Here is a 16,214-nt window from a genome sequence, read left to right on the forward strand (position 1 = left end):
GAGCTGTGCAGCTGTTGGCTCCTAATATGTTCAGCTGCACATCACGGTTGTGACTCTGCTGAATCATTCGCCTTTCAGAGATTGAGAAAATAAAATTGTAAAACTAAGTAAGTATTGAGCAGTGGGTGTGACACCTGACATCTGTGTCACCTGCTCTTCCTCTGTGTGGCCTGTAGGTGGTGACCTACTACAACCAGCTTCACGAGGTGGAGGAGAAGACGCCTTGTGTTCACTTTGAGCTTGAGGTCACAGTGGAGGAATCAGCTGGTCAGTACAAACTCTATAAACATGGTTCATTTTAAACAGGACAGTGAGGATTTTTAATGTATTTGATATTTGAACAGAAAAGTCTTCTCCTGATGTGGTCAAGTCCTACCTCATGACCATCAAAGTCCTGTGAGTCCTACCAAATCAAACAGTCACTTATTTCATTAGCTCTCTCCTTTCATGGCTCAAGCATCACTGGTTTGTTTCCTGTGCCGCCTCTGCTGGAATTGAGTAATTATTTACCTTAAAGGATCTTTAAAGGATCTCATCATCTTCTCATCTTTGTTTTAATGTTGTTTCCTCATCACAAACAGACCTGGACTTGTGTTTTGTTTTATTCACTCATGTTTAACACACTAACCCTGCATATTTAGGCTGAGTTCTTCTCTCAAACTGAAAACCCACTGTTCCACCTTATGATGTCATGTGACAGGAAGTGCTCCACTGTGTTTTTAAACTCCATACACCCTCACAAGGATTATTTGGATGATTTCAGTTAAATTGCCAATCTCTACTGAACTAAAGGTAAAAATCACTGTGAACTTGAAAACTACCACTTCATGACATCACAAGGTAAAACAGAACACTGAGCTTCAGAGATGTAGACAGACTAATAATAAAGTGTTACTGAAACATGTGTGAATGAAACAAAACACAACTCCAGGTTTGTTTTGAAGAGGTAACAGAATTTTAACATTAAATCTCACATGAGTTAATTTTCCATAATATAGCACCTTTAAATGTTGCACAATATGGCATTACTTTATCTATCTCCATGGAAACAAGCAGTTGATGCCACTAAACTGATCTGTAGACAGGAGAGCCCACTCACTGTTAAATATGTTTTTCAAGTTTATTTATTTATTTATTTTTTATTAATTTACTTATTTTTTTTATATAAAAGAAAATTAGCTGTAATGGAATAAAACAAGCCAGGTTAGTTAATGCCAGGCTGTGGAACATTGGAGACAATTATCCATTTGGTGACAGCCAGGGAAATGAACATTTCAGTAAGTTTTTTTTTAAATCTGTATTATTTGTCTTGGTTTTTCATGCCTCTTGTGTCACAGGGCACTAGGACCCAGAGACGTGCGGATGGTGGTGCTGGACGTGAGTCTGCCCACAGGCTTCACTCCAGACAACACAGACCTCGACATGGTAACAATATACTCATACTTCAACTACTCTAAGTACTGCAAATACTTTCCCTTCAAAGGAGCAAACAGGAACTGTCATTTAGTCTAAGTATGAACAGATACATTTAGAAGCCACAGCTGCTCAGAGACAGTCTGAGAGAAACATGACTGCCATCATGTGCCTGTAGTCTCTGCCCTATTTGGACCCTTGGAGGTCCAGTTTTTACTCTTTAAAATTTAAGTTTACTTAGTAGTAGTAGTAGTAGTAGTAGTAGTAGTAGTAGTAGTAGTAGTAGTAGTAGTAGTAGTAGTAGTAGTAGTAGTAGTAGTAGTAGTAGTAGTAGTAGTAGTAGTAGTAGTAGTAGTAGTAGTAGTAGTAGTAGTAGTAGTAGTAGTAGTAGTAGTAGTAGTAGTAGTAGTAGTAGTAGTAGTAGTAGTAGTAGTAGTAGTAGTAGTAGTAGTAGTAGTAGTAGTAGTAGTAGTAGTAGTAGTAGTAGTAGTAGTAGTAGTAGTAGTAGTAGTAGTAGTAGTAGTAGTAGTAGTAGTAGTAGTAGTAGTAGTAGTAGTAGTAGTAGTAGTAGTAGTAGTAGTAGTAGTAGTAGTAGTAGTAGTAGTAGTAGTAGTTAGTAGTAGTTAGTAGTAGTAGTAGTAGTAGTAGTAGTAGTAGTAGTAGTAGTAGTAGTAGTAGTAGTAGTAGTAAGTAGTAGTAAGTAGTAGTAGTAGTAGTAGTAGTAGTAGTAGTAGTAGTAAGTAGTAGTAGTAGTAGTAGTAGTAGTAGTAGTAGTAGTAAGTAGTAGTAGTAGCAGTAAGTAGTAGTAGTAAGTAGTAGTAGTAAGTAGTAGTAAGTAGTAGTAAGTAGTAGTAGTAGTAGTAGTAGTAGTAGCAGTAGTAGCAGTAGTAGCAGTAGTAGTAGTAGTAGTAGTAGTAGTAGCATCAGTTCGGTAATTAACAGTAAAAATAAACCTGTCAAATTGTGATTGTTTTTTGTTTTGCAGCTTTCTAACTCAGTGGACAAATACATCGCAAACTTTAAAGTGGTGGACAACCTGAGTGACAGAGGCTCCCTGATCCTGCACTTGTTTAAGGTGCTCACAATGTTTCATACTGGTTTAAAGGTTCTATAGTACGTCAAATTAAGCTTTAAACTGTTGTTAACTTCCCAGAAACATTCCTGGAGTTGTTTTGTTTCATTCACACATGTTTAAGTAATCCTTTATTATTAGTCTGTCTACATCTCCAAAGCTCAAAATGCTCTGTTCCACCTCATGATGTCATGAAGCACTAGTTTTCAAGTTAACAGCTTCTTTTACCTTTACATCAGTAGAAATTGGAAATTCGTAGTCGTAGCAACAACAGCAGTAGTAGTAGTAGTAGTAGTATTAGTATTAGTAGTTGTAATGGTACTAGCAGTAGTATGAAATATACACTAAGTATTAGGGCCCAACTGATATATCGGTTGGCTGATATTATCCGCTGATATGGGCACCTGGAAACATATTGGCTATTGGCCGATATGTTTGCCAATATGCTGATATTTCACGTGGGCATGTTATACGTCGTTATAAAGCTTAGACTCTCTACATTCTGTTCATTTAATCCAATTTACAGACAGATAAATGTCCTAATATGTGGCTCCGCATCAGTATTTATCTGTGGAGTCATTTGTCTGTGTGTGTGTCCGTACTGTCCCTGAACACACCACAGAGTCACGTCACTCACGTGTGTTTGTTTACACCCGCAGACATAGATCCAAACACTTAGATTATATTCTTTTTACGGACAAACGGTTTGAGTCTGGATTAAAAGGACATTTATTAGTGCAGACTTGTGATGTGAGGAGGAGCCTGTGAGCGGTGAGTGTTGGAAATATGTCGACTTTGACGCTAGTTTTGGTTCTTTCTCATTGGTTAGCGATTAGCTGCTGTAGCTCCCACACATAAACAGGCTGTTTTCTATTGGTCTATTGTAAAGTGACTATATTGGCTGTATATTTGTTACTGGACCAGCGGCGCGCAGCATTTACGGCTAAAGGCTAATAGCGGTAGTTTCTTTACTAGCTAGTAGTGATGGGGTCGGTCGCGAACGAAGCGGCTCTTTGAAGCGCCTGCTCCTTATTGGGAGCCGTATTTTCTCTTTCTCTTACTTTTTTCTCTTCACGCCGCGTGCAGACTCGTGGTAGTTTGACAGCGGCAGCAGCTGAAAATGGAATTTTCAGAAATCTGCGTGTGCATAGGATAAAAAATATGTGCACATTTTGATGTAGTTCAGCATAAAATGAATAAACCAGGACTAATCTTGGGCTCGAGAGACCGAGAGAGATAGAGACCGAGTCCCGACACTCAGTCCTGGTTCAGTCCTGGTTCAGTTCTGTTTTACACATGGATTAGATCTGTTTTAGTCCTGGTTTAGTCCTTTTTCAGTCCTGGTTCAGTTCTGGTTTAGTCCTGGTTGCAACAAAACAACCTTAAGAGCCGCTTGGGAGCCGAAAGAGCCGTCTGCTTTTAGTGAGCCGAGCCAAAAGAGCCGGTTCTCTAAAAAGAACTGGAATACCCATCACTAGTAGTTAGAATGTGATGCAAAAATGCCATTAGTTCAACCTAGTGTCTGTAAATATGACTTAAAGGGGCAGAATAACAATAAATGTTGTCTAAATAAACTCATTTTAAAATCAACTAGAGCCATACCTAAGTTTTTTAAACAACTAAAGATTTGCAGTGAATTTTTACATCACTAAATATATCGGTGATTATATTGGCTATTGGCAGCTTCAACTCCCATTTTATCGGTATCACATCAGCCGCAACAAAATCTATATTGGTCGGGTCCTAGTAAGTATTAACTGTTATAGTAGTAGTAATAATCTATGTTTTTTTTTTTTTTATCTCAGGTTTCGCACAAAGAACCGGAGATCGTGATTTTCAAACTCCAGCAGAACTTTAAAGTGGGACACATTCAACCCTCCTCCGTCACCGTGTACGAGTACTACAACCCAGGTAAATACTCCAATCCAATACTGCTATCCAGAGAGACAAGGAATCTAACCCACAACCTCCTCACTGTTTTGCAGACCACCGGTGCAGTCGTTCGTTCACTCCCAGAGAAAACACAGAGGAGCTGACTCAGATCTGCTCTGGGAACGTCTGCAGATGCACTCAAGGTCAGGGCTCAGGCTTGGGCTGCACAATTCACTGGACAAAATGTAACTGCAAGTTTTTTGACAAGTATTGTCAAATACAGTACAAGAGTTAGATGTGCGATATGTTTGGAACTATATGTAAGATTTAAATGTTTAAACCTGACCTGTCTGTGTGCCCAGACACAAGTTAAACATGTTCAAATCAAACATCACTTTGACTGAGAACTACTGTAATGCTAATCTATTCTTTATTACAAAAACATTCATATAATACTGTGTTATAATTTGGTGTTTTGGTTCTCAAGATTATTAACCAATCAGAAAGCAGAATGAGCCTCACATGAGTCTCTGCAGCTGCTAGTGCAGCCTCTGCAGCTTCGATATCAGCTGTGCTCAGTCAAATAGTGACTTTTCTCTGATTATGTTTTTGTTTGAATGGGATGCTCAGGTTTATAATGTCTCTGAGGTGTGATGTTTCCCTGTGTCCTCCAGGAGACTGCTGTGTCCCAAAGGAAGACTCTGAGAACTTGTCAGACAAAGCCCGCGAGACGTTTGCCTGCACCACTCTGCACCACGGTACCACACGCTAACACACTATCACACTATCACACTATCACACTACAACACTAACACACTATCACACTACACTCACACTACACACACTACACACACACTAACACACTACTAACACACTTACACTAACACACTAAACACACTACACTAACACACTACACTACACACACACACTAACACACTACACTACACACTAACACACTAACACACTATCACACTAACACACTACACTAACACACTAACACACTACACACTACACTACACTACACACTACACTAACACACTAACACACTAACACACTAACACACTAACACACTAACACACTAACACACTAACACACTAACACACTCACACTAACACACTACTACACTAACACACTAACACACTAACACACTAACACACTACTACACTAACACACTACTAACACACTACTACACTAACACACTAACACACTACACTACACACTCACACTAACACACTAACACACTAACACACTCACACTAACACACTAACACACTACACACTAACACACTATCACACTATCACACTAACACACTAACACACTACTACACTAACACACTACTACACTAACACACTAACACACTAACACACTAACACACTACTACACTAACACACTAACACACTACTACACTAACACACTAACACACTACTACACTAACACACTACACTACACACACTAACACACTAACACACTAACACACTAACACACTAACACACTAAACACACTAACACACTAACTACCACACTACCACACTAACACACTAATACCACACTAACACACTAACACACTAATACCACACTAACACACTACTACACTAACACACTAACACACTGACACACTACTACACTAACACACGAACACACAAACACACAAACACACAAACTCTAATTGAACTAAACATGATTGTTGTGCTTTTCACGCTGCATTTGACCCTTTAACATTCCTAGAGGGTGCCAGGTTTATACTGATAATACTGATAATATTCCTTTTCCTGTTGCTCAAAGTCATCAGTGCTGGTAAGAGGCTCGGGTAAACACAGGAATTAAAGTCTGTGTTTGAAGAGACGTGCACCATTATATTGGGCTGAATGACCCAAATGCACAAGCAGAATTTTTTGGCCCCACATTTCAGGAAATGACACCCCTGCCCCCACTGCTTTCAGAACTACCTGCTACAAAATCATGCCTAGAGAGCCAGAAGAGCTAGAGAAAGCACATGGGTCAAGGACTGCAGACCTGGACTGTACTTGAACTGTACTTGGACTGTATTTGGACTGTAATTGGACTATACTTGGACTGTACTTGAACTGTACTTGGACTGTACTTGGACTGTATTTGGACTGTATTTGGACTGTACATGGACTGTACTTGGACTGTACTTGGACTGTACTTGGACTATACTTGGACTGTATAAAGCCTGCCTCTGCTCTCTTACTCACACTGTTGTTTTTCTTGTTTCAGTGTTCAAAGTGAAAGTGCTGAGTGCGACCGAGAGTTACTATGACAAATACGAGCTGCAGATCACACAAGTCATCAAACTGGGTACGAGTCTCCGCCCCTCTGTTCATAACTCGTTAAAGTGCATATGACAGTTGTTCATGTCTAATTCTGACTTGGTGTGGTGGGATTGTACCTGTGGTCAATATTCATCAGTATTACATGAGTACATCAGTACATACTCTCTTCCATATGTTGGATGGAGTTTTCCATGTTGAAGACAACTCAGTGCTGTTCTATGTATTTTTTTTTCTTTACTTTTTCATTTTTCCTCCCACAAACTGCCACTTGACTGATGTAAAACAATAATCCATATTTAGCTCAGGTACAGTGAGAATGATAAAGCCATGGAAAGCTCTCGTCTGCACTTTACGCCTGAGTGAGGCGCGTTCACTTCAACTGTGTCCCTTTAGGAGCTGAGGCGGGGATTCTGGCCGGACAGAGCCGGACCTTCCTGTCTCATGGAGCCTGCAGAGACAGACTCAAGCTGGTCCCAAACCAGGAGTACCTCATCATGGGCCCCAAAGACGACCAGTGGAACATCGACAGCGCCACCAACAGGTAATTGTATTTATATTACTATATTTGTATTTTTTTACTTTACCTGTACATGTATACATTTATATATTTATGTCTTATTTGACACAAGTCTCTTGCTATTTTTGCTACTTATTTAGAATTTATTATTATTACAATTTATATTGTTGTTCTTTGTTATTATAATATATCGTGATGGGTGAGTGACTGCACTTCCTGTATTACTGTATTACTACATGACATCACAAGGTGGAACAAAGTGTTTTATGTTTGAGAGAAGAACTCAGTCTAAATATGCAGGGTTTGTGTGTTAAACCCGAACCCAGATCATGATTTGTGATGAGGAAACAACATTAGAACATAGATCAGAAAAGAGAATCATCTGGGGCCTTTAAAGGAGCTGTATGTAACCTGCCCTCTTACTGTTTCAAAAGGATACTAGAACAGAACACTACATGTGATACCATTGTTTGTGGAGTCCCACAGGGATCAGTGCTAGGCCCCAAATCATTTCTTTTATATATAAACACCTTGTAATTAGTTTCTGAAAAACTTAAAATTTAAAAGCAATACAAATTGCTCACTTAGTTGGATATAGAGAACATACGAATGCACTTCTTTGTCAATCAAAGATACTGAAATTTGGGGACCTGGTAAAATTTAAAACATGTCAAATCTTATTGAAAGTGAAACTCACCCTGCTCCCAGATAACAACATGTTCAACATAGCATTCATCATTGAATTAATTCAAATACAACCTGAGAAATTAATTTTAATAAACAATTCTCTCGACTAGAACCACTAGACGTGGAGTAGAATATCTTAGACGACCATATCAAAGCGTGTACTAACTTGGTGCACTTCAAAAAACTATATAAAAATCAAATCTTACTTCTTGCCTAAACCACGACTATTAACTAAACACATGCTTTTCTTTAACATTACCTTTTATTTTGATATGATCATAAATTATTAGTTTGTATGACCATAAACAGAGGGGGGGATCCTTACATTTTTAATTCTCATTACTGTTTATTTTGTACATTCATAAACGATAAACTTTGTGCCTTCTTTATCATTATTATTAGTTTGTACGACCATAAACGAAAATATATTTGTGTGTGTGTGTATATATGTGTTATGCATATGTATGTATGTGTATATATATTGAATACATGTACTGAATATTTTAAATGCGTGTGTGTGTGTGTGTGTGTGTGTGTGTGTGTGTGTGTGTGTGTGTGTGTGTGTGTGTGTGTGTGTGTGTGTGTGGGTGTGGGTGTGGGTGTGGGGGTGTGTCTGTGTGGGCGTGTGTATTTATGCAATGCATACGACAGGTAAGCACCCCAAAGGTGTAAAAAAATTAATAAAAATTTATGTAAAACAATTGGAATAGCACACTATAAGTTTTTTAAACTTCATTCTACTCTTTTTGAGCACCAGGTCCCAAACATGTGCATGTACATATCCTTGTTATTGTTGTTGTACATTGCTCAAACAAATAAAATGAATGAATGAATGAGAATCACACCTGAACCTGTGTCCCCAGAGCCTTATTTGTTTAATGTTTGTTCATTATTCAAAGACTATGTTAATGTATGCTGAATGTACTCCCCCTGGTGGTAGTTTGGTGGTCTCCTGTATTTGTGTTGACTACACTTTACTCCCTCTTGTGGCAGGTACGTGTATCTGCTGGGTAAGAACACGTGGGTGGAGCGATGGCCGTCTGAGGAGGAGTGCAGCGCCTCCCTCAGGCAGAAGTGTGAGAGTCTGAACGCTATGGCCAACGAGCTGTCCACGAACGGATGCCGACTGTAACTACGCAGTGTCCCTGAACGCACCACCACTGGAGCTGTCCAATCACTCTGTGTTATTATTATTATTACACAAATAATACAAAAAAATATTACACTTTTTTGAGCTGTCTACCATGTTAAAAAAGTTGTACCCTCATCAAAAACATGTCTGAAAAGATTTTACATCATCATCCATACTTGTTTGTCTAATATTGTGATCTCTCCTGAGATTTATTTGGCTCCTCTAATTATTGTATCTGATTACTCTAGTGATCTGACTTTACTGGACATGTACGTGGACCCACTATCTGTATTGGTTTCGGTTCATTGGTGCATTTCTTGAAATCTGTAAAATGTCATTGTTTCAGTCGACAAAACACTTAAAATGTTTATTTGATTTAGAATGATTTTGTTTGTATTTATTTCAGTGATTTTGACTTGGCTTTTCGGCTTTATGAGACAGCACAGTAGAACCACAGTGCAATGAAGGGTTTATGGGTAAAACTAAAATCTGACATACAGTCAAAGAGAAAATAAAGTGGACACCAAGTAGTGAAGGGTCTTTTGGCTCTTTTATGGGAGCCGAATCTTTTGGATTGATACATTTCATATATGAAAGAAGCCAGTGTGAAAACTCATTTTACCTACAAACTAATCACAGAGAAAATACCAAGGCTCAGATCTGTTTGAAATGGTTCAAACTGAGAGTGGAAGTGTGTTTACCCTTTGAAACGATGAATAACCTCTGTCTGATCTGTTCTCATTAGAAGAGTCTGATTTACTCTCATTAGAAGAGTCTGATCTCGTCTCATAAGTGGGAACAAGCTCCATACAACATAAACGTTCTCTGGGTGACTTTTCATTTGTTGTTTTGGAGACAAATGGTAAATGGTAAATAGCCCTCACACTGAGGCAAAGGTCCTATTTTACACAAAATGGACTCTTGTGATTTTAAAACCATGCAGACTGGACTAGACCAGAGACTAGACTGGGTACTATAGACCAAGACCTAGATCAAGAACTAGACCATACACCAAACCAGGCTCTATCTAGACAAGAGCTCAGACCACAACCCAGACCAGATTAGACCAGAGACCAGACAAGGGAATAAAGACCATTTACCAAAAGTTAGACCAGAGTCCACCATACGAGTCCAAACAAGACCACAGACCTAAACCTGACTGGACCAGGCTGGGATTACTCCAGGGACCACACAGAGTATTAGGCCAGAAAACAAGAGACCAGACCAGACACCTGACCGATAGGCCAGACCAGAGCCCTGACCACACCCAGAGACCAGACCCAGAGGCCAGGCCCGTAGACTTGTCCAGAGACCTGACCAAAGACTAGACCAAGGACCAGAGTCCAGACCTTACTGGTACTAGTCTTGAGCTAGTCCACACTTCACTTCTAGACACCAGACCATAGTGGACTGTCTGATTATCAGGATCAATTTACATTCCAGAGTCCAGAGAAGAATAAGAGAGAGACTAGAATCCTACCCCCAGACCAAAGTCCACTTTGGAGTTCAAACAAGACCAGAGATCAAGACCAGACTACAGCAGGACTACGGTGGGACTACAGCAGGACTATGCGGGGTAGACTAGAGTCCGTACCCATCTAGAGTCCCAAACTATAATTTGGACTATAACCAAGAGTTACATCAGAGTCCAAACTGGGGTCCAAACAAGACCTAATCTGGACCGGATATGGGTGGGACTTCAGAAGATCTACGGGTTAGACCATAGTCTAGACCCATCTAGACTCATAGGCCAGAGTCCAGACTACAGTGGGGCAAGACCCTGGTCCACATCCCAGACTGGAGCTAGGACTACAGCGGCACTAGACCCTGGCCCAGATCCCAGATCTGAGTTTGGACTTTGATCCCTTGAGGTGCCATGGTGAGGTGGAGGTTCTTCCTGGAGGTTTTTCTGTGCCTCTGGTGCTCTGTGAACGCACAGTGAGTACTTTCATCTGTTTATTTAAAAGAAAATTCTGATTTTCACATTTCTAACTCCTTTTTTTTTTTTTTTCCAGAAATTGGCGAGACAGGTAAGTTCTTCAATTTACTGCTACTGCTACTATTACTGCTACTGCTACTGCTAGTACTACTACTACTACTACTACTACTATTACTGCTACTTCTGCTGCTACAGCTACTACTATTATTACCACTACTACTGTTTCCAGAAGTGGGTAAATGGTAGTCAAGTGGTCCATGAAATTAGTCACATAAGAGTAAAAAGTATTTGGGAAAACTGCTAAAGTAAAAGTAATATTTTGAAGTGAATGTAATTTGAAGGACAAAACATGAAATAAAGTACAAAATCTGGTGTTTTCAAAGGACAGATGCAAAAGGCGACAAACTAAATCATATCTGAAGGAGCGCTGCAAGAAACACCAATGTAATTTCATATTTTCAGTATAAAGCTTTTGTCACTTGTACTTACTCACAGTGTAAGAGTACTGTTACCTCAAATAAAATATTACTCAAGTAGGAGGAAAAGTGTGTCGCTAGTACAATTTCTTTAAAAAGTTACTGAAATAGATGTAACTGAGTACTGAGTACAACTGTTTCTACTACATTAATGATCAGTTTTTTTAATATTTAAAAAAGTGCCGTGTTCTTTTCCAAACAAAGGTTTGTAGTAATAATTTTGCACCTTTGTGGTTATCTCTACAGTCCAACAGGGCTGTCAAAAGTCTTGAAAATCAGATACTCATTTGAACAGGCACTGATACTAAAAAAAGTCCCATTCACAGGAGAGAAATGAACCTTTCCTGAGTCGCTTTAGAATGATTTTGAGCTGTAGACTATTATACACCCATGGACCACTATGGAACCTACCTGGACCCTGAGGTATTACACACATATAAGACCACATGGGAATAGAAAAAAAGTACTATGATTTAATGTTGAAAATCACATTCTATTGTCTACAAAGAGTTTTTTTTTTTTTTAATGTTATTGTTTTTTTTTTTCTTTGTGGTTTCACAATCGTATTGAGTACAGTATCAAGTATCAAGTGTACTCCTTAGTGGAAATTGAGTTTGACATCTTAGTATTGTGAAAACAACACAGTCCAACAAGTTTTTTTTTTTTTTTTTTTTTTTGCACATTTGTCATCAATTGTTTAACAAACACCTGAACTATATTATTCTATAATTTTCAGATTTGAGCCTTTTGAGCGCCACCTACAACATTCCAGGTAACCAGAGACCAAACACCACACGCCAGACCAGAGACCAGAAACTAGACCAGAGACCAGACCAAAGACTAGAAATCAGAGACCAGACCAGAGACCAATCGAGAGACAGAAGACCAGTCCAGAGACCAGAGACTAGAACAGAGAACAGAGATCAGCACCAGCAACAGCAGAACAGGGACCAGCCAAGAGACCAGAGAAACCAAAGACTAGAAAGTATAGACCAGAGAGCAGATGAGAGATCAGACTAGACCAGAAGAGAGACTAGAACAGACCAGAGACCAGACCAGACCTAACGACCACAGACATGTTTAATAATAGCAATAAATGTATAACTTATATTTAAAACATAAAAAGTGCATAAGATGTGACACATAAAAGAGTAATGTAAAAAGTCTATGTTTACAAAGTGCACTGTCCTAAGTTTATTCTCTTCATAATTCTGTGTTTTTGTTGCAGACGTCCGGATGAGATCGGCACTGGTCCCCGGTAAAGTTCTCATTTTTGAAATAATTGAAACAATATAACAAAAAATATATATTTACACCAGATCTACTCTGCAAAATGGACTTTTCAGAGCTTTCCTTGTCCTCGTCTAGTCCAGGTTTAATCCCAGTGTAGGGGTCAGTCGGTCGTGTGTGTGTGAAATATTTGCTTTTGGAAAAGTGGAGTTTTGGGGCCAAGGTCCAGAGATTTCATCAGACAAAAAACTCACGACTCTCACTTTGGATTACCACTGCTTGTACTATTACTTTTACTATTATTAGTACTACAACCACTACTAGTCCTGATTCACTCCTTATTTAGTCTTGGGTTTAGTCCTGGTTTAGTCTTTGTACAGTCCTGGTTTAGTCCTGGTTCAGCCTTGGTTTAGTCCTAGTCTAGTCCTGATTCAGCCCTTGTTTAGTCATGGTTTAGTCCTGGTTCAGTCCTGGTTTAGTCCTGGGTTAGTTCTAGTCTAGTCCTGGTTCAGCCCTGGTTTAGTCGAGGTCTAGTCCTGGTTCAGTCCTGGTTTAGTCCTGGTTCAGTCCTGGTTTAGTCCTGGTTCAGTCCTGGTTTAGTCCTTGTTTGGTCCTGGTATAGTCCTGGTTTACCCTGAGTCCTCTCTTGGTTGCAGGTTCAGAGTCCTTGCTCCAGACGTGCTCAGAGCAGACAGTGAGGAGAATGTGGTTCTTCAGGCCGATGGGGTCTCTGGTGCGGTCCCGGTCTCCATCCAGGTCTGGGACTTTGGACGGAGCAGCGTCCTTACACAGACCTACGCCACCCTGAGCCAGGACAATAAATACCACATGGTTCACAGTATACGGGTGAGTCCTGCTTTAGTTATCGTTTAGTTCTATTTTAGTCCTGGTTTAGAATGGATACCACATGCTTACTCAGCATAAGGGTGAGACCTGGTTGTCTTGGTCAAGTCAAAAAGCTCTCAAAACTATTCTGTATCTCTATGAATTTGACCAAAACTGCAAAAAAAAGTACTAGGAAATGATGTATTTAAAGATAGATTGAACTCTTTTTACATATAGGCTTAAATACTAAGATATACCAAATCTTCAGCCAACACACTCACTCACTTCTCCATTCTGCTGTTGTCCCATAGAAAGCCTTTATTATCTAAATACGACTTAAGGACTACAGTGCGGTAATACGCGAACAGTTAATCATGAAATTAGAAGGACTGTAGTCTTTTAGTCCTTTAATCGGCTGATGGAGTCTTAGTCAATATGATGATGATGAGGATTTCTATGAGACAACCACAGAAAGTGACTGAGTGAGCTGAAGATGAATCTGTCTTTATAAATACTGTACATTTTAATTTAATTACTCCTGACAGCCAGAGGGAGGTGCTTTGCTTTGCACTTGGATATCTACATGTTTGCCCAGCATGTAGGTCGAGAACATAGAACATCTGGAAGATGAATCCAAGATGGTGCTGTGTTGTTTTCAATGGCATCGCGCCAAAAAAGATTTTTACTTTTGCGTTACTTCCTGAATACTGGCCTTACACTGCAAAACATGTGACATCAGAAACGTGCATTTCTGATTGGTTCTTTTCACTCTATAAAGACGCAGGGTCTGACAGTGCTACGCAGAGCCTGAGCAATGCTTCACTTCAAGCATTTGCCTACATGTCCAGAGAGCCTGGCAGACTTCTGTCCACCCTGACCATCGCCAGACGTCAGGTGTGGCTAGACCAGTCCCCCCCGTCGGAGCTTTGTAGGGATACACTTCACACACTGCCCATCCGTGACCGCGCCTCCAGGTCATGAGGAAGCCACAACAGTCCAGTCTGACCTTTGACCTCTGACATCACATGAATGAAACAGAATGAGAGTTATGCTTGTTACAAAGGTTCTATGAATTGTGGATGACCACCAGAGTTTCCTGTCACTCAAAGTTATTGTGAGTGCATTTTGAAAGAAAAGTGTAACAGGTGTGTCAAGTACATATGGGTTTTCTGGTGTCACCCACGTCACGTCAGCTTTGAGGTTATTTATTCTTGACCTATGTTCTGCGTACACATGGAGATATCCAGGTGCAAAACACCGGCCTCTGGCAGTAATCCAAAATTCAAAAAACCTTTGTTACATGTGTAACTCTTGTGTTTCCTAATACTTTTCTCTGCAGAAATAGTTGTTTTTATAAATCAGTCAATCAATCAAAATCACTTCATCTTAAGCACTCGGAGCAGTAATATACAATAACAGAAAAAGTCAAACAAATGTCTCAGTGCAGCTCAACAGGTAGAGTCATGAAGTAACAGTCCTCAGGACAAAGATGTCCTCCTCTGTGTCCTGTAGCATCACAACAGCCTCCAGGGGGAGCCAGATGAGCTCTAGAGACAACAGAAGTCCTCTTCTAAGGCTCTCTTGTTTCAGTTTGTGATGAGACGGGACCTTCCCTCTGGAACGTTCTCTGCTATATTTGGTGTAGAAAGCCAATTACATTGTTGTAAAAGTCTGTAGCATTTCAGAGTCAGCTCTTTAGCATAGCTAGCTCCATCCAGGATCGCTCAAATCACACAATCCAATGGTCCTTAACTTGTACCATTTGAACTGCACAGGCTGCACTTCTTAGTATGTATAAACCACAACCAACCACGACCATGACAACAATGACAGTGCAGTGTGGGTCAGATACATAGAGATTCGTCATAGTTTTGAATAGTTATTTGAATAGTTTTGTCACGCCCCCTCATTAAGTCGACTAATAAATGGGCAGCACATGTCTTTAGTCAACTACAGGTCTATTGTAATGTGTTGGCAGGTCCCGTCGATAAACCTGCAGCCCAAGGAGAAGAAGGAGAAGTTTGTGTACCTTCGAGTGACGTTTGAAGGATTTGAGCCACTGGAGCAACTGGTGATGGTTTCATTTCATCAAGGTTACATCTTCATCCAGACAGACAAGCCCATCTACAACCCCGGAGACACAGGTCCACATACACTGCCCTGGTTCACTTTTGTTTTAGCCCTGGTTCAGTTCAGGTTCAGTCTTGGTTCAGTTCTGGGTTAGTCCTGCAGGGTTAAAAATATATCTATCTATATGTCAAATTACATTCCAAATGAAATGAAAATGACAGTGGTCCCAGAACAGAGGCTGTGCAATACTCTTTATACAATAATGTTAATCAGTCATTTTAGTTAAATCAAATATAACAGCAAAGATTCAGGTGGATATTTTTGACTTTTATTTTGTGTTCACAGTTCGTCTCAGAGCGTTCGTTTCTTCTCCGGTTTTTAAGGCATTTGGAGGCACCATCACAGTGGACATCAAGGTGAGGTCCTTCGGTAAAGCTGGGATCAAACTAACACCACTGTTCACTCTACAACTCTAACTATGCTGTGATGAATTCAGACATTGTTGGGAGATTTAGACTAAATCCTGTCAAAGCTGGCCACCTGCTTTTCAAACCATGAAAGGCAACCCAAAACACAACACTGTAAATGTCCATTCTAGATGTTTAATTCTCTCTCTGCTTGTTGCTACAACTTGCTGCTCTTGGAGTTACTTCAAATGGAATGCACAAACTTATTAATAGTGAAGCCA

At 39.9% G+C, this 16,214-nt stretch overlaps 1 protein-coding gene and 1 pseudogene across 1 annotated transcript in view; both read left to right on the forward strand.

The window, feature by feature from the left end:
- LOC129410298 (complement C3-like) overlaps positions 1–9,192 on the forward strand; it is a 47,358-nt gene extending 38,166 nt beyond the window's left edge. Inside the window, exons 37-46 of the mRNA XM_055157995.1 lie at positions 177–267; positions 345–396; positions 1,338–1,425; positions 2,399–2,488; positions 4,291–4,396; positions 4,471–4,560; positions 5,032–5,115; positions 6,595–6,675; positions 7,044–7,191; positions 8,848–9,192. Coding sequence (XP_055013970.1) covers positions 177–267; positions 345–396; positions 1,338–1,425; positions 2,399–2,488; positions 4,291–4,396; positions 4,471–4,560; positions 5,032–5,115; positions 6,595–6,675; positions 7,044–7,191; positions 8,848–8,986 — 969 coding nt within the window. The 3' untranslated portion in view covers positions 8,987–9,192. The remainder of the gene's footprint in view (positions 1–176; positions 268–344; positions 397–1,337; positions 1,426–2,398; positions 2,489–4,290; positions 4,397–4,470; positions 4,561–5,031; positions 5,116–6,594; positions 6,676–7,043; positions 7,192–8,847) is intronic.
- A 1,664-nt stretch (positions 9,193–10,856) lies between these two features.
- LOC110165653 (complement C3-like) overlaps positions 10,857–16,214 on the forward strand; it is a 31,459-nt pseudogene continuing 26,101 nt past the window's right edge.

This window comes from Boleophthalmus pectinirostris, unplaced genomic scaffold, assembly GCF_026225935.1.
Source record: "Boleophthalmus pectinirostris isolate CB_2022bp ecotype Guang Dong unplaced genomic scaffold, ASM2622593v1 HiC_scaffold_22, whole genome shotgun sequence".
Lineage (NCBI taxonomy): Eukaryota > Metazoa > Chordata > Actinopteri > Gobiiformes > Gobiidae > Boleophthalmus > Boleophthalmus pectinirostris.